Source organism: Phoca vitulina, unplaced genomic scaffold (assembly GCF_004348235.1).
Source record: "Phoca vitulina isolate PV1807 unplaced genomic scaffold, GSC_HSeal_1.0 scaffold12, whole genome shotgun sequence".
Classification (NCBI taxonomy): Eukaryota; Metazoa; Chordata; class Mammalia; order Carnivora; family Phocidae; genus Phoca; species Phoca vitulina.
The window spans coordinates 8,730,131-8,748,897 of NW_022589715.1; the positions used below are offsets into that span (position 1 = coordinate 8,730,131).

An 18,767-nucleotide genomic window follows, 5' to 3' on the forward strand; every position below is an offset into this window, starting at 1 on the left:
AGGAGTAAATCTTCATGACCCTGAGTTTCTTAGATACATCACCAAAACCACAAGAGACAAAAGAAAAGATAAACTGGACTACATCAAAAATTAAAACTTCCGTGCTACAAATGATACCATTAAGAAAGTGAAGACGATCTTCAAACTGAGAAAAAATATTTGCAAATCATGTATCTGTTAAGGATCTGGTATCCAGAATATATAAAGAAATCTTATAATTCAACAATAAAAAGACAAATAACCCATTTTTTAAATGGAAAATTATTTGAATAGACATTTGTCCCAAAGGATATGTAAATAATCAATAAGCACATGAAAATAGGCTCAATATCATTAGTCGTTAGGGAAATGCAAATCAAAATCACAATGAGGGGGCCTGGCTGGCCTAGGCAGTAGAGCATCTGACTTTTGATCTTGGGGTCATTAGTTTGAACCCTACGTTGCGTGTGGAGATCACTTTTTAAAAAGTCACAATAAGATACTTCACACCCATTAGGATGGCAATTATTAAAAAAAAAAAAAAAAGGAAAATAAGTGTTGGGGAGGATGTGGGGAAACTGAAACCCTCATACATTGCTAATGGGAATGTTTAATGGCTCAGCTGCTCTGGAAAACTGTAGCTGTTTCTCAAAAAGTTATACATAGTGTCACCATGACCACCCAGTAATTCCATTCCTAGGTATATATGGGAGGGAGGGAAAAACATATGCTCACACAGTAACCTGTATGTGAATGTCCACAGCAGCATTGTCCATTTCATCCCCAAAATGTAAATAACCCACATATTCATCAACAGAGAAATGGGTGAGCAAAATGTGGTGTACCCACAGGAAAGAACTTTGCTTAACAATAAACGACTGAAGGACTGATTCACGCTACAACATGGATGAACCCTGAGAACATTACGCTGAGTGAAAGAAGCCAGACACAAAAGGCCACGTTTCCATTTATGTGAAGTGTTCAGAATAGGCAAACCTATATAAAGACAGAAAGTAGATTAGTGGTTACCAGGGGATAGGTGCTAACGAGTATGGAGTACATGAAAATGTTCTGGAGTTAGAGAGTGGTGATGGTTGCATAGCTCTGTGAGTATACTAAAATCACAGAATCGTACACTTCGAAATGATAAATTTTATGCTGTGTGAATTATATCTCAATTTTTAAAATATGCATTGTTAGGACCACCTCATATTTCATTAGCTGACAAAAATCCTCCTTGTTAAGTCAAATGTTGTAATTCCTCGACTCTGATTTCACATGTGGTAGCTTTTCAGTAATTTGATCTGATTCTGATTCCTATGCAGGCATGTCCTTCTCAAGAGACCTCATTCTTATATACACGAAAAATCAAATCTAAAAAACATATGTGGGGCACCTGGGTGGCTCAGTCGTTAAGCGCCTGCCTTTGGCTCAGGTCAGGATCCCGGGGTCCCGGGATTGAGCCCCGTATTGGGCTCCCTGCTCTGCGGGAAGCCTGCTTCTCTCTCTCCCACTCCCCCTGCTTGTGTTCCCTCTCTCGCTGTGTCTCTCTCTGTCAAATAAATAAATAAAATCTAAAAAAAAAAAAAAAAAATTGATGTTCTTTCATTTAAAAAAATATATGTATGTTAGGAGATAATAACACAAAAGAAGGTTGACTCACAGGTTAAAAGGATTCCCTAGTTGAGTACCTGTACACATCCATTATTGTGTATGTGAAATATGAAGTTTACCACCTTTTTTCCCATACAAATGTTGGGAAACCTATTTATTACAAAAAGCGGGACGCACCTAATTATTTCTTGCATGCTACAATGTTCCTATCTCTGCCTTGCACGGAAGCACATGAAGGTGCATAGATTTAAAAAAATGTATTAAAGAAAAAGACATAAACAAAAAAAGAAAAAGAAAAAGACACAAAAATACATATGTTGCTCAACTTCCACCTGATCTTTTTCAACTGAGTTGGTTGGAAGAGTTAATAAAAGGTGATTTCCCTTAAATTATTCTAAAATGAATCTTATCAAGAAGGGGATCATGACCCATTATTCTAATTTACAACTATGATTGATACTATTTATTTTAAAACCTTCCAAAGGATAAGAAAAACTGAATAAAAATACAGATAAGAAGTTAGGCAGTTTATCTCAAAGCAAAAATCGCAACTTGTCCAATTCCGTCCTACGAACAAAAACAGCCCTTCACTTGAATCTGAAAGCTAAGCCTTCATCTATTTCATGACTTTGCCTTTTTACCTCTAAGTGTTTCATATAAGATTGGCTATGGCTAAAACAAGAAGACAAAATAAATATATGTATAGGTATGGCCACATACACATACACACACACCCCCTCTTATATCAGAGTTCAGGATTTATAACTCAAATGCTGCTCTCCCCCCAAAACGTGAAATTCTCCTGTCCTCTATGCTGTAGAGAAGGAAAGCATGGAATTCCATCAGAGCTGCAAGATCAAGCTTATAGCATAGCTAAAAAGCAGTATGTAAGTTGAACAAATCATTCTATATTAATACAGCAAAAACGCCTGTCATTACTTATGTGTCCTTTCTTTAAAGACAAAACACCTTACAATAGTACATATTCTGTATGTATGTGGCCTCTACTCTGTCATGGGCAGAATTACAGGATTATTTCAAAACAAATGAAATAATTGACGTCTAAGAAGAGGAAAAACTACCTAACACAAAAGTACGTGAAACTTTAATTTCAGTTTTAATACAACGTTGCATAAATAAAGCAAGATCACTTCTTCAGATATAAGTGACACAGCATTTCTTAGTTCTGGTAGGTGAGATCCAAATATTTACTCCCTCAGGCTTTCACCCACTAAATGTCATTTTGCTTTCACTGTACTCAGTTGAGTGTTCAATCAAAGGATTCTCACCAAAGCTACTTAAAATTGACTTGTTTAAGTTATAGCATAAATGCAGGTTTTCAAGTTCCAGTCATTAATCAACTGACAATTAAGCTAATGGTCCAAAGTTCAAGTACTTATTGGGAGTGTCTGATAAAAAACTGGAAAAATCTGGAAGTTGAGGCCTAAGTGGGGAATTGCTGAAAGAAAAAAAAAAAAAAGTTAATCACAGAACGGGACAATGTAATCACACTGGCAGATGACATTTCTTTCACAAGTCTTTGGAAGGCTCCACAGCATGAGGCAGAGCTGATAGGCCCAGTTCTCTGAGTGTAGATGGGTCTGGAAAAGCAGGAAGCAAAACACCACATAAAAGCATGCTGAATAAAGACAGAAGTGTAGGCCACCTTCCCTGACCAAAATGGAATTTTTACAGAACATTCCATGAAAGGGGTGCCCTGCTGGTTCAGTTGGTAGAGCAGGCGACTCTTGACTTCAGGGTCGTGAGTTCAAGCCCCACATTGGGCCTAGAGCTTACTTTAAAAAAAAAAAAATTCCGGGTGCCTGGGTGGCTCAGTCGGTTAAGCGACTGCCTTCAGCTCAGGTCATGATCCCAGGGTCCTGGGATCGAGCCCCACATCGGGCTCCCTGCTCAGCAGGAAGCCTGCTTCTCCCTCTCCAGCTCCCTCTGCTTGTGTTCCCTCTTGCTGTCTCTGTCAAATAGATAAATAAAATCTTTAAAAAAAAAAAAATAAAATAAATAAATAAAAAAAAAAAAAAAAAAAATTCCATGAAAGTGTCAACCCATGTTACTCCCTATTCAGCTATGACACTTCTCAATCTATACCCCTAAATAATGCAATGATAACTATGAATTGCACTTATTTGTATATATGTGAATGGGTGTGCAACTATGAAGTTCTGCAACTGAAAAATTTTACCAGAAGTCTGAGTTCCCTATACACTGGTCCCAAGCCACCCTTCCTGACATCTAGGGTGTCTAAAAGGAGCATTTGCTCTTTATACCTATAAGAAAGGGCTCCAATCACTTCTCGGCCTTTTGGCTAAGATCAAGTGTATAAGAAAGGGCTCCAAAGCCCCAAAGAAAATATTTAAACAAGAAATCCTTCATGCTTTCTGATTCTAAAACAGAAGTACGTCAAACACTACTGAACTAAAAGTCTGGAAACCAGGTTTCTGGGGCCTGACCTGACACTACAGTGACCAACTGTCCCAGTTCACCTGAGATGAAGGGACTTCCCTGGATGGGGGACTTTCAGTGCTAAAAACAAAGAAAGTCACAGGCAAATGGGGATGAGAGCTAAATCACAAGCCAGGGGGAGCACACTTCCCTGGCTGCTGACATATGGACAAGAGAAAGGGTGAAGGAAGGGGGCAAGTAGACCAGAGGTCTCCAGGGCCCTTTAGTTTTAACTTACTATGGCCCTATGACATATTTACATCATATTTGTTTGGATTGTATATTGTACACCATAAGTGAATGTACACTTTCGTAGGATCAGAGAACTCTGGAAATATTTTGTGAAGCTATGGGTTGAGTTTGGAGTTGGAGAAGCTTAAGAGTGAAGCATAACTAGGAGGTTTCCGTTTTTATTTTTCATTTCTTTAGCAAAGAGAAAAAAATCAGCTGCTTTTAGAAAATAACAAGCCAACAGGGGCGCCTGGGCGGGGCAGTCGTTAGGTACCTGCCTTCGGCTCAGGTCATGATCCCAAGATCCTGGGATAGAGCCCCACGTTGGGCTCCCTGCTCAGCGGGAGGCCTGCTTCTCCCTCTCCCACTCCCCCTGATTGTGTTCCCTCTCCCGCTGTGTCTCTCTCTGTCAAATAAATAAATAAATAAAATCTTAAAAAAAAAAAAAAAAAGAAAAAAGAAAAGAAAAGAAAATACCAAGCCAATAAGGGAAATCCTTCCAACACCAATATCCAATGTAACCCCATCTTCCCTGCCTCCCAGGTCACCAGAGACCTAGGCAGGACATCTGGACAAAAATTTAAAAACAGAATATTACTTTGATTTGCTGACAGCCACTGTGGAAGAATATATTTCTACATTTTTAAGAAAGGGAGAACTCACAAATGTGTGGTTACAAGTAACTACAAAACCCAAAAGCAAAGCAAATGCAAACGCTAGTTTCAACTAGCAACCCACAATAACAATAGAGCCATAAAAGAAAGAGATAAATAAGGCCTTGAGTTAAGAGAATGTTCACTTTTAAATGTATGCTGTAATTTATATCTTTAATCTGAAAAAACACCAATTTAGAGGATACAAGACAAGTTATATGGAAGATTAAGTCACAATCTCACGTGTGGTAAAATCAGAACAAAGGTTTGGGCTTCCTCTTTCCTCATTGGGCATCCTAATAACTTAGGATGATATCTGACTCACTGGTACTCATAGAGATCCTGATGAAAGTGTTTGTGCCATGAAGATGGAATTATGAGAAATGTCTAAAAGCGCAACTAAAAAATAGTCCTAGGGCAGTCAGTTAAGCATCCAATTCTTGATTTCAGCTCAGGTCATGATCTCAGGGTCGTGAGATTGAGCCCTGTGTCGGGCTCCGCACTGGGTGCGGAGCCTGCTTAAGATTCTCTCTCCCTCTCCCTCTGCCTCTCCTCATCTCGCGTTCTCTTTCTCTCTCTTTCAAAAGAAAAAAAAAAAAAGTCCAACTAAGTGACTTTTTTAAGGCAGTAACATTCAGGGAAAGTTGTAAGAAAAATGCCTCTGTTCCTAGAAAATGACAACATCCACAATATATTTTTTTAACTCATGAATGAACTATTCTATCATTTCTCATCATCATATTTAGTAAATGGGTAGCAGAGCTGTTATTAGAATTAGTCATTAGAAGTCCTTAGTCTGGCATCACCAACAAGAGATTTCTCGTCACTTAAGGGCAGCCTCGAAGTCTGTGTGTGTCCACATGCGGGGCTCCACAAGTATACATTTGGCTGTGTGCTTCTCCGTGCCTCTTCACACAGAAATTTCTCCCCCCAAATCAGTCAACAACAGCCTGTGCTCAAATCTGTCACACACATTGTGCGGATATGAAGGTGTGTGCAAGAAAAGTGGGTCTCAGCCCTCGAGATAGTTATAATTTACTTGGGAACATAAGACATATTCCCATGAAGGCTTCCCAGTGCCAGCAAAATGGATGGCTACCATATTTTTATTAGTAATATGGGGATGCTAACATCTGCATATTATTTGCATGAATCGCAAAGCCTTAATCAAAACAGGTAAGAAAAAAATAAATCCATGCCATTTATTTCAAATATATTAAAATACAATAAATATACAATAAATAACAGAATTTATTTTGAGCATATAATAAGTAGCATACCAGTGTAGAGTAGTAAAAAAGATGAGGTGAGATTCTTTTAATGGCCAAAATATCACGGAAAAGGAACAGTTTTGCTATTATTACCCCAGCAATGGCAATGGCAAAGAAGTGTGGCTTCTCGAGGCTTTTCTCAAACCCCAGATGTTTGTTGAGAATAAGCTGCTGGGTGGGGCGCCTGGGTGGTTGAGTCAGTTAACCTTCTGACTCTTGGTTTCGGCTCAGGTCCTGATCTCAGGGCTGTGAGAGGCTCCAGGCTCAGCACAGAGTCTTCTTAAGATTCTCTCTCTCCCTCTCCCTCAGCCCCTCCCAACCCCACCTCCACCCCCCCACACTCGTGCTCCCTCTCTCTCTCTTTCTCAAATAAATAATCTTAAAAAAAAAAAAAAAAGGAAAGCTGCTGGGCCAGGTAGGTAGGTTTCTAGTGACCCAGGTTTTGGCCCTAATTCCTCCACAGTCATATCCTCTCTTACCCTGATTGTCTACCTGTACTAACTGAGGTCTGAACTAGATGATGGCTATTATTCTTCAAAGGAACATTTCTGTTCTTCAATAAATATATCCAGGTCCCATCCCTTCTCTACCGACCCTCTACACTCCCATTAAATTACAGTGTACAACATTAAACTATTTGTGAATCTATAACTTTAATTTTTTGTGTTTATCTACCGACTTCTTTATGGCAACTGGTTAACAAAGCAAAATCTTAATTCATATTGCTAAAATTTAGTACTAAATAGTCATCAGTTTTATATTATCTAGTCCTAATAATCTACCCAGATTAATGTGGCATATTGTTCAATATTGATATAAGAAGTTTTGGTGTAGCTGCAATTCAAAATGGTGAAGCTCAGATCAAACAATTATATATTCATTGTTTTTTTTTTTTTTTAAGATTTTTATTTATTTATTTGACAGAGAGAGACACAGCAAGAGAGGGAACACAAGCAGGGGGAGTGGGAGAGGGAGAAGCAGGCTTCCCGCAGAGCAGGGAGCCTGATGCGGGGCTTGATCCCAGGACCTTGGGATCATGACCTGAGCCGAAGGCAGACGCCCAACGACTGAGCCACCCAGGCGCCCCTATATTCATTGTTTTTAGCTGGCTTAAAATTGGCTTAGCTACATAGCAACCAAGAGTAAGGAAATATTTAATTTCTCTTTTTATGATAATCCAGTGACAACATCTAAGTATGACTTTGGTATAAAAAGGCTACATAAACATCCTTTCATCTGGTAAGTCTTATTAAACCCATGGAAAAAAATTAAGAGCAGAAGAAGATAAATATGGGTTGTAATATCAAACTATCTCTATTACCATTTTTATGTTGGAAATATTCTTGTTTGGACATCTGAATGTTAGGACAATTATCACCTAGTAACAGCAATGAATTCAAGTAAAATGAACTCCAATAAAATGCTAAACAATACAAGCTCTCCTCATTCTGAAATACTCTGTTGAGTCATTTCAGTAAAGAGATAAAAGAAAACCAAAATGGAAAAAAGAAAACATGCTCAAGCTTCCATGAAGCTGTATGATAAGGTGAATAATAGAAACAAAAATAAATCAGGGAATTGAGAAATATGCTGGAAAAGTTTTTCAAATACTATCCTTGCTTGTTATCTAGCTCCATTATACAGTTTAAAATTTGGCCAAATTTTTAAAGTATTTGTTAAACAGTTCCTGCGTGTGACATATGTTTCCAGGATACTTCTGACATTGATATGAGAGATTATAAAACATTTAGAAATGAAAATGTTACTCTCCAACAAAAAACACTGTAACTTCCAAGCTTCTTCTGAATTCATAAGACAGAAAAACATTTGGAAAATAGTACCTTTCAGTTTTAAAATGTTCAAATAATATACTTTAAAACAAACACAAAAAGTGTAATTGTTCAAGGCAAGGAGGAGACAAGCCTAAATAAAATAAGATCCTAAAATTTATTCTAGGAGTTATTACTTTTCCTTTGAAGTGTCAATCCTGTTTACTCCATTATAAGGAAATTTTTTCATCCCTTCAGCTGGGAAGGATAATTTTTACCCTACCAACATGATGACAGTACCACTGTAGTGCTCACCCAGCAAGAAACGCATGATGAATAGGAAGTAGCATCAACTCTTTCTATCAAAGTGTACGTAAGAATCGATTTGCAATGCATTAATTGAGGAACTCAGCAGAGAGGCTTCTACTATATCTAGCTGATCTAAACTTGAGCTCATGATAACACTGCACGAAGCTATGGTAGATAAAAGTGATAGGTAACGCCAAGAGAACAATCCCACTGACAACACAAACTCCTCCAAGAATTCTTCCAGGCATGGTGATAGGATACATATCTCCATAGCCAACTGTAGTCATAGAGATAATCACCCACCAGCAGGCAGCAGGGATGCTGGCGAAGTCCTTGTTGGATGTTTCCAGGTCCAACCCATGTTCAAGAAGCTGAGAAAGTGCACTAAAGATTGCCATGGCAACACAAATGAAGACGAGTAACATAACCATCTCTCGGTAACATCGTTTGAGAGTCAAACCAAGTGTCTGGAGACCAATGAAGTGACGGGCAAGCTTAATCACCCAAAAAATCCTCATCATTCTAAGCACCCTCAAGGTGACTCCAGCCCTCTGGAGTTGAGAGTTCTCGCCCGTAAACACTGTCATTAACACGGAGATGTAATACGGTGTGATTGCCAGTAAATCAATGATGTTCAGGGGTCTCTTGACAAACTCACACTTGTTTTTGGAGACGATGAACCTCACGATGCACTCTGCAGTGAACCAACCTATGCAGATAGCTTCAATTATCCTGTCAAGAGAACAAAAGAAGAATTGATCATTTTATTTTTAAGCATTTTAATAGCTCTTAGATATCTTCAGATAGTACTACACCGACAAACGACTTCAGTTACTTTTTCCAGAAAACATAAAGAACAGACAGCATTACCAACATCATCAGACCCACCAGGACACGACAGAACAACAAAGATTACAGTTCAAATGAAAATTGAATTGATCAAGTTTCTATTTATATACTGCATGTAATACCACCAAGTTTTTTTTTTTTTTTTTTTTTTTTTTTGCCTGTCACTAATCTTTTAGGAAATTGATCTCTTACTTGGTGTTTTAAAATGACCTTCCATGCAGCTAGCCACAATATGAAATGTTCCTTACACTGTGAGGACAGCGGTCCCCACTGTGATGTCAGTTATGAGGCAGGTCAGAATGACTGTTCTGACAGATGGTGGACATACCCAAGTTTTCAATGAGTTAGTTCTTGGTAAATAAGAGTGAACTCAAGATCATTTCCTAACATGTTACACTGCTTTCTTTTCCTGTGGGCTCCTGTGGGAAACACGGAAGCTGAGCTAGTTTGGGGGTTTGGCAGGAGCGCCAGTAGCCTCACTGGGACTGCGCCAGGTCATGACCACCCTCGTTGCAAGGGTCACCATGGAAAAAAGGCTGAGGGCTCCTGCATTGGAGTGAAATAATCACTAGATTCTTCCGCAAGGACCCAACCGGTTGGTTGGTTTGTTTTCCATAGCTATTTTTATGTGACATGTATTTTAAAATATAAGGCCACATTTCTCCTAGAGCTGTATTGACCAACCTTTCCACATCACTGCACGCGTTGGAAATAAAAATATTTACATAGCACCCTGGCAGCAAGGGGTAGTATTCTTGAAGTCGAAGACAGCAACCCGGGGGGCTCTGGCTCCCCTGGCCCTTGCCTGCACTCCCCAAGGCTGAGGAAATTAAATCTCAGCACACTGTTTTGGAAGCCTTTATATAAATAAAGCCTTGAATAAATAAATTGAACCATGTTCCCCTACTATAGGGTTGGCAGGGCTGTAAAGGTTAATTTTATTTACTGAATAGGTAGTACATTCACACGGTTTAAATTTAAAAGATGAAAGGGCGCCTGGGTGGCTCAGTCGTTAAGCGTCTGCCTTCGGCTCAGGTCATGATCCCAGGGTCCTGGGATCGAGTCCCACATCGGGCTCCCTTCTCGGCAGGAAGCCTGCTTCTCCCTCTCCCACTCCCCCTGCTTGTGTTCCTGCTCTCGCTCTCTCTCTCTGTCAAATAAATAAATAAAATCTTTAAAAAAAAAAAAAAATTTAAAAGATGAAAAAAGAGAGTATAGAAAGAAAATTCTTGCTCTTGCCCTGTTCCCCAGTTCCTGGGCCACAATCCCTTCAGGGGCTCCAGGGGAGAATCCACTCCTTGCCTCTTCCAGTTTCTGGGGGCTGTGGGCATTCTTTGGCTTGTCACTCTATCCCTCCAGTCTCCGCCTCCTCTTCCGTCACAGTGTCAGATCCCTCTGCTTCCTTCTTATGAGGATACATGTGATAGCATTTAGGGCCCACTGGGCTAAGCCAGGATAACCCCCTCATCTCAAGATCCTTAATTTAATCACATCTGCAAAACGCCTTCTGCCATATAAGTAACACCCGCTGGTTCCAGGGATTAGGACCTGATATGTTTGGGGCAAAACGGGGAGTGTTTTTCAGCCTACCACACAAAGTAACCACACCAAGTCAGCATGAAGCCACGCTGCCCCCACTATTCCTCTACTGTATTATCCGCTGCTCTGCTCACGAATGCCATTACCCTGTGGTTGGCCACAGCTGCCCTGTCCCCACCAGGCCATCAGTAAGAGCAGCCGCCATGATGGCCTCTTTGAATCTGGAGGCTTAGGAAAGTGGGCGGGTAAAGAAACTTGGTAGTTCTAGAGAATAGAAGATGCATTTTTTTTCCAATATGTAGTTTTAGCAAATAGAATACCACATATGACTTCTCCATGGTAACACTCATCAACTATTCCATAGGTACCCCCATATTTTCAGCCCCCCTGCAGGTAGGCAGGGTCATATGACCAGTTTAGACCAATGAGCCATGAGCAAAATGACCTCTATCACTTCTGGGCAAAAGCACAGAAGGGTGAGTGCTAATTCTCTTCCCTGCCATGGCAACCTGGAAGGCAGGTGTCCTAGACGGCTACAAGATGGCTGGGGCCCCTACCAGCCCAAGCCCTTGCGTGTCCGTACAAAGAGACAGACATTCCCCACCCTGACTCAGATTGGACAAGATATGTGAGCAACAAATACATCTTTTTTGCATTAAGCTGCCGAGACCTCTAAATTGGATGCTATCCTAGGTAATAAACGGGTCTATATGGTAAGCAGTACGATGCACGCTCCAAAGGGATTGCAGCAGCACACAGTAGTGATGGTCCTCATTTTCTTAGATTGGCTGTGGTTAAAGTGCACCGCTTCTCCAGCTAGAGTGCTGTGTCTCCTCCCCAGCCAGCCTGGAGAGAGAGCCCCGCAGCCAAGCGGTGCCCAAGGCCTGCTGCCGCGCCTGCTCGAAGGGGCCTGCCGGGCGGCGCACTCGCACGGATCCTGTAAGGGCTCTCCCAGCAATAAAGCCCGAAGACTCTATTCAATTAAGAAGAGCAAAAATTCTAATGGTGCCAAAAAATACCAGAACATGTTCTAATTATTTCCACCAGCAGCCAAAGTTGTTCAGATTAAAAAGGAGGAAATCCAAATAATCCCTCAGTAAGGGAATTTCAAAGAGGTAAACACCTCTGTAATGAGGCCCTCTGGGCTCTTCCTGCCCACCCCCCTCCCCAAGTCAGACGCAGTTTATCCAGAATTCCATGCCAAAGGGATGAATCAGTGAGACGCCCCAGGCATCCCTCTTTCACCTAGGACTCTGCCAAGGCAGTCTCCGACAACAAACATGACGAAGGCTGCCAAAACGCCCCAGGTTTCCAAATGGCATTCTTGCCAAAGCCACCACCGACAACTGCTAGAAAACTGAGTACTGTTTTACTCAGGGCTATAGCCAACAGTCGGGGGCTCCCCAAGGTTACTTCTATCAAAAACAAACAGGAAAAGAGAACGAAAGAAGATACTGAGGGGGGCGCCTGGGTGGCTCAGTCATGAAGCCTCCGCCTTCGGCTCAGGTCCTGGGATCGAGCCGGGCATCGGGCTCCCTGCTCCGCGGGAAGCCTGCTTCTCCCTCTCCCACTCCCCCTGCTTGTGTTCCCTCTCTCGCTGTGTCTCTCTCTGTCAAATAAATAAATAAAATCTTTAAAAAAAAAAAAAGGAGAAGATAGGAGGGACACCATATTCCTTGGAAGCCCATTCTGATTTCTTTCGAGGCCCAAACACAGAAGCCTATGAATTCATGGCTAATAAAAATAGTTACCACTTCTTGAAGCCTTTCCATTGGGCACTGTGCAAAGCACTTTACGGATATCGCTTCATTTAGTCCTTTCCTTTTCTAGAACTCTATGAAGTGTGTATTTCCCCTGACAGCCCCATTTTCCAGATGATGGAACTGAGGTTAAGAAGTTAAACATCTTTGCCAAGGTCACACAACTGAGAGATTGCGGTGGCAATTTTTTTCTTTTGATGTAAACTTTACATGCAATGAAATACACAAACCTTAAGTGTGCATTCACTGAGTTTTGATAAAGGCATAACCTCTATCATCCAAACTCCTATCAAGATATACAGCATTCACATCACCCCAGAAGTTTCCCGCCTTATTTCTGTTACCTTCTCTCATTTCCCAGACCCATCAGACACTTAGCAAGTGCCCACAGATGTTTGTCCAGTACAATGTAAATGACTTTGAAAGAACTCAAGGGCCTGGGATAGCCACTCCACAGCCACAAGAAGCTTTTAGGTTCTTCTGGGACCTTCAAGGGATTACCGAAGCACACCATCCAAAAGGGTATCAAATTCAGTTGGACCCTTTTCTGAAACCTTATACAAAAATTAACTCAAAATGGATTACAGACCTCAAACCATAAAACTCCTTGAAGAAAACAGGGAAAAAACTTCATGACATTGGACTTGGCAGTGATTTCTTGGGTATGACCCCAAAAGCAAAAATAGACAAATGGGACTACATCAAACTCAAACACTTTTGTGTGTCAAAGGATTCAATCTCTGAGCAGAGTGAAAAGGCAATCTACAGGGGCGCCTGGGTGGCCCACTTTGTTGATCCACCAACTCTTGGTCTCTGCTCAGGTCTGATCTCAGGGTTGTGAGATTGAACCGCACAATGAACTCCACGCTAAGCTCAGAATCTGCTTGCGTTTCTTTCTCCCTCTGCTCCTCCCCACCACCCGACCCCCCACACTCTCGCTCTCTCTCTCTCTCAAATAAATAAATCTTTTTTTAATGATGTTTCTTTTTTTTAAAGATTTTTATTTACTTTATTTGTCAGAGAGAGAGAGAGCGCACACAAATGGGGAATGGCAGGCAGAGGGAGAAGCAGGCTCCCTGCTGAGCAAGGAGCCTGATGTGGGACTCGATCCCAGGACCCTGGGATCATGACCTGAGCCAAAGGCAGACGCTCAACAGACTGAGCCACCCAGGCACCCCTAAATAAATCTTTAAATCACTGCATGCTCAATGCAGTGTCTGTTTGAGATTCTTTCTCCCTCTCCTGCCCTTCCCACTCATGCGCTTTCTCTCTCTCTCTCTACAATGAATAAATAAATCTTTAAAAAATTTTTTAATTTTATGTTTTTTTAATCAGAAAAGGCAATCTATAGAAAGGGAGAAGTTATTTGCAAATCATATATCTGATAAAGGATCAAGGGTCAACATCCAAGATATATGAAGAATTCCTAAAACTCAACAAAAAAAATCAAATAACCTAATTAAAAACTTAGCAAAGGGCTCGATAAACATTTCTCAAAAATGATATATAATGGCCAACAAGCATATGAAAAGAGGCTCAACATCACTAATCATCTGAGAAATGCAAATTAAAACCATGAGGATGTATCCTCACACCCATCAGGATGACTACTATTAAAAAAAAAAACAAAAAAATAACAAGTGTTGGTGGAGGTATGGTGAAATCAGACCCTTTGGTCACTGTTGGTGGGATTTCAAAATGGTGCAGTCACTAAGGAAATCATTAGGGGGGGCTCCTCAAAAAAATGAAAAATAGAACTACCACATGATCCAGCAATCTTGCTTCAGGGTACATATCCAAAGACTTGAAAGCAGGGTCTAGAAGCGATATTTGCACACCTGTGTTCATAGCAGCGCTATTCATAACAGCCAAGAGATGGAAGCAACCCAAAGGTCCATCAACAATGAATGGATAAACAAATGTGGTATATACATACAATGGAGTATTATTCAGCATTACAAAGGAAGGAAATCTGTCACATGCTACAAAATAGATGAACCTTGAGTACATTATGCTAAGTGAAATAATCCAGCCACAAAAAGACAAATACTATATGATTTCACTTTTATGAGATTATCTAAAGTAGTCAAATTCATAGAAATAAAAAGTCGAATGGTGGTTACCGGGGACTAGCAGGGGAGGAGAAACAGGAGTTGTTTTTTAATAGGCAGATAGTTACAGATTCGCAGGATGAAAATGTTCTGGAGATCCATTTCATAATGATGTGAATATACCTATAATGTTACTGAAGTGTACCCTTAAAAATGGTTAAAATGGGGGCGCCTGGGTGGCTCAGTTGTTTAAGCGACTGCCTTCGGCTCAGGTCATGATCCTGGAGTCCCGGGATCAAGTCCCGCATCGGGCTCCTTGCTCAGCGGGGAGTCTGCTTCTCCCTCTGACTCTCCCCCTCTCATGCTCTCTCTCTATCACTATCTCTCTCAATAAATAAATAAAAATATTTAAAAAAAAAAAAAGGTTAAAATGGGGGGGGTGCCTGTGTGGCACAGTCGGTTAAACATCTGACTCTTGGTTTTGGCTCAGGTCATGATCTCTGGGTCTGGGGATCTAGCCTTAGGTTGGGCTCCACGCTTAGGGCAGGGTCTGCTTGAGATCCTCTCTCCCCCTCCTTCTGCCCCTCCCACTCATGTGCTCTCTCTCTACAATAAATAAACCTTCTTTTTATTGATATACTTCTTTTTTTTTTTTAAGATTTTATTTATTTATTTGACAGAGAGAGACACAGCGAGAGAGGGAACACAAGCAGGGGGAGTGGGAGAGGGAGAAGCAGGCTTCCCGCGGAGCAGGGAGCCCGATGCGGGGCTCGATCCCAGGACCCTGGGATCATGACCTGAGCCGAAGGCAGACGCTTAACGACTTAGCCACCCAGGCGCCCCCAAAGACTGAATATTTTTACCAGATAATTGATCTGATGAAGCTGAATGAACTACACAAACATACAACAGAACAGAAAACCATCTGAAATAGTTATTACATGCATGTTATAAATTTTATACATGTAAACACATTTGTACATATATATGTACATATATACATATGTAATTATAACAAAACTATATTAAAAATAAGTATAGGGGCGCCTGGGTGGCTCAGTCGTTAAGCGTCTGCCTTCGGCTCAGGTCATGGTCCCAGGGTCCTGGGATCGAGCCCCGCATCAGGCTCCCTGCTCCGCGGGAAGCCTGCTTCTCCCTCTCACGCTCCCCCTGCTTGTGTTCCCTCTCTCACTGTCACTCTCTCTGTCAAATAAATAAATAAATAAATAAATAAAATCTTTATAAAAAAATAAGTATAATATCACAATGTGTAAGAATATAGCATAGGGACACCTGGGTGGCTCAGTCAGTTAAGGGTCCAACTCTTGACTTCAGCTGAGGTCATGATCTCAGGGTCATGAGATCGAGCCCCACAAGGGGCTCTGCACTGGGCCTGGAGCCTCCTTAAAATTCTCTCTCCCTCTGCTCTTTCCCACTGCTCTTCCTCTCCAAAAAATTTTTTTAAATAATAATAAAATAAAATGAAATGAAAAAGAATATGACATAAGAAAATGCTATATTAATTCAAATCCCAATAACTATTCCTATTAAATTATCTTTAAAATTTGTTTTCTAGGGGCGACTGGGTGGCTCAGATGGTTAAGTGTCTGCCTTCAACTTATGTCATGATCTCCAGGTCCTGGGATCGAGCCCCACGTCAGGCTCCCAGCTCAGCGGGGAGTCTGCTTCTCCCTCTCCCTTTGCCCCTCCCCCTGCTTGTGTGCTCTCTCTCGCTCCCTCTAATGAATAAATAAAATCTCTAAAATAAATAAATTAATTAAATAAAATGAAATTTGTTTTCTATTCTATTTCTTCCAGTTTTATTGTGATGTTACTGATATATAACACTTTATTAGTTTTAGATATACAACACAATGCCACAATAAGTTTAGTTAACATTCATCACTTCACATAGTTACAAATATTTTTCCTTGTGATGAGAACTTTTAAGACCTACTTATCAGCAACTTTCAAATATACAATACAGGATGGTTGGCTATAATCACCATGCTGTACATTACATCCCCACAGAACAATTGACCTTGTAACCGGAAGTCTGTACCTTTTGACACCTTCACCCACATTCCTCCCATCCCTAGGGCCTCCTCTGGCAACTGTTCTCTCTATCTTTGAGTTTGGTTCTTTTTAGATTCCACTTGTAAGTAAGATTATACAGTATTTATCTTTCTTTGTCTGACCTATTTCACTTAGCAAAATGCCCTCAAGGTCCATTCATATTGTCATAAATGGCAAGATTTCCTTCTTTATATGGATGAATAATATTCCATTACATACACGCCACATTCTCATTCACTCATCTGTCGATGGACACTTACATGGTTTCCAAGTCTTGGCTATTGTAAATAATGCGGCAACAAACACAGAAGTACAGGTATATTTTTGACATAATAGCTTCAAATTATCTTTAAATTGGAATAGGATTTTAAAAATCAACCTTATTGTTTTGGTGGGGAAAGAGGAAATATAAGTTCCTTAAAGACAAGTGTGTGTGTGTGTGTGTGTGTGTGTGTGTAAAGATAATAGACTTTGGTCATTTTTTACCCAAAATAAAAATACTATATCCTTCTTTTGTACATGAAACTATACAGCACAGGGAGGAAGATAGCAGGATCTTGAGGCAGGCCACCCCTTTCCACTAGTAACTCACCATGGAACTTTGGATAAGCTATTTAATTTCTCCTCCTGAATTTTCTTCATCAGTTAAATGGTGACAATAATAGAACTTATCTCTTAGGTTGTCATAAGAATTAAATGAAATAATATAAAATAATAGTAAGTGAAAAAAATAATAATAAGTTCTTAACAGATTGTGGCTATAATTATTGTTGTTACAGACATCTCTGGGCTCACAGTCCTCCCTTCACACTCAAAAGGAGATCAGTTCAGTGCCTTCCTGAGTAGAAAGAGAAGGCAAGGATGAACGCTCTAGCCTTCCATTCTTTCTTCTTTCAAGAATTCTGCCTATATTCTCATACACTGCTGGCTGCAGCATAAATTGGTAAAGCCATTTAAAAGAGTAATTGGCAGGATATATCAAGCTTAATACAGCACATGAGACCCAGCCATCCACTGCAAGAGTTTATCCCACACACTTACCCTCATATTCACACAAGAACTGTACAATGAGATCCACTGCTTGTAATACACAAGGATAAAAAAAGATAGAGAAACATCTATGCATAGGAGATTGACTATATAAATATATTTCCCAAAGTTATTAGGTTGAATCATATGAAATTGATATCGGCAACTTTATGACTCTACCTTATACTACGTGGGTAAGAAAAGGAATAAGGTGCATTACTGTGTTTTGATGTGAAACATTCTTCAAGACGTACGGGTGCAGAACAGTACATAAATTATGCTATGATTGTGTGAATGTGTGTGTGCACACACATGTTCTGGAAGAATACTCAAGAAACCATTAACACCAGTTGCTGCCTCTAGGGAGGGAACCTGGGAACCTGATGCAGGACAGAAACTCACTTTTTACTTCATTCCCTTTTGTACCGTTAAATGCTTTACCACGAGCGTGTATTATTTGCCCAGTTTAATAACAAATTTAAGAAAAAGTATAAAGCATGCCCAAATAGAAGAGCAATCACCATGATGGAGTTGTCAGCAGCTTGAACTGACCAGCACGACCCCAGGAATGCCACAAAAGGAAAAGTCACACGCTTCCTACCCCAGGCTTTCAGGCCTAAATGTACAAGGCATTTCCAATCACATCTCTTTTTTTTTTTCCAATCACATTTCTAACAGGCACATACAGTGTAAGAATAACACGGTGGAATAAAAATTTCCAACACACTGCACGTCAATGTCACCACATTACCTAGAGTGTCTTTTATGTCCTTACAAGAGTTTTCTCCATAATAGTAAGTTGAGGGGCGCTTGGGTGGCTCAGTTGTTAAGCGTCTGCCTTCAGCTCAGGTCATGATCCCAGGGTCCTAGGATCGAGCCACGCATCGGGCTCCCTGCTCAGTGGGAGCCTGCTTCTCCCTCTCCCGCTCCCCCTGCTTGCGTTCCCTCTCTCACTGTGTCTCTCTCTGTCAAATAAATAAATAAAATCTTTAAAAAAAAAATAGTAAGTTGAATGGGGAAAATAGCAGAATTTTAAAAACAAATCTTGATTTTTCTTGTGCACTTTAATTACCTTCAAAAAAAAAAAATCTGTATCATTCACATCTTTTTATCTTCCAACCTAGAACAATAATGAGAATAAATACAAACAGATTCTGTACCCACTCAAGTACCAAGC

General features: G+C 40.5%; 1 protein-coding gene across 2 annotated transcripts in view; it reads right to left on the reverse strand.

Moving 5' to 3' along the window:
* Window positions 1-7,285: 7,285 nt before the first annotated feature.
* KCNG3 (potassium voltage-gated channel modifier subfamily G member 3) overlaps window positions 7,286-18,767 on the reverse strand; it is a 44,095-nt gene continuing 32,613 nt past the window's right edge. For both annotated transcript variants that reach the window (XM_032410396.1, XM_032410395.1), the window contains exon 2: window positions 7,286-9,018. In XM_032410396.1, coding sequence (XP_032266287.1) covers window positions 8,373-9,018 — 646 coding nt within the window. In that variant the 3' untranslated portion in view covers window positions 7,286-8,372. The remainder of the gene's footprint in view (window positions 9,019-18,767) is intronic.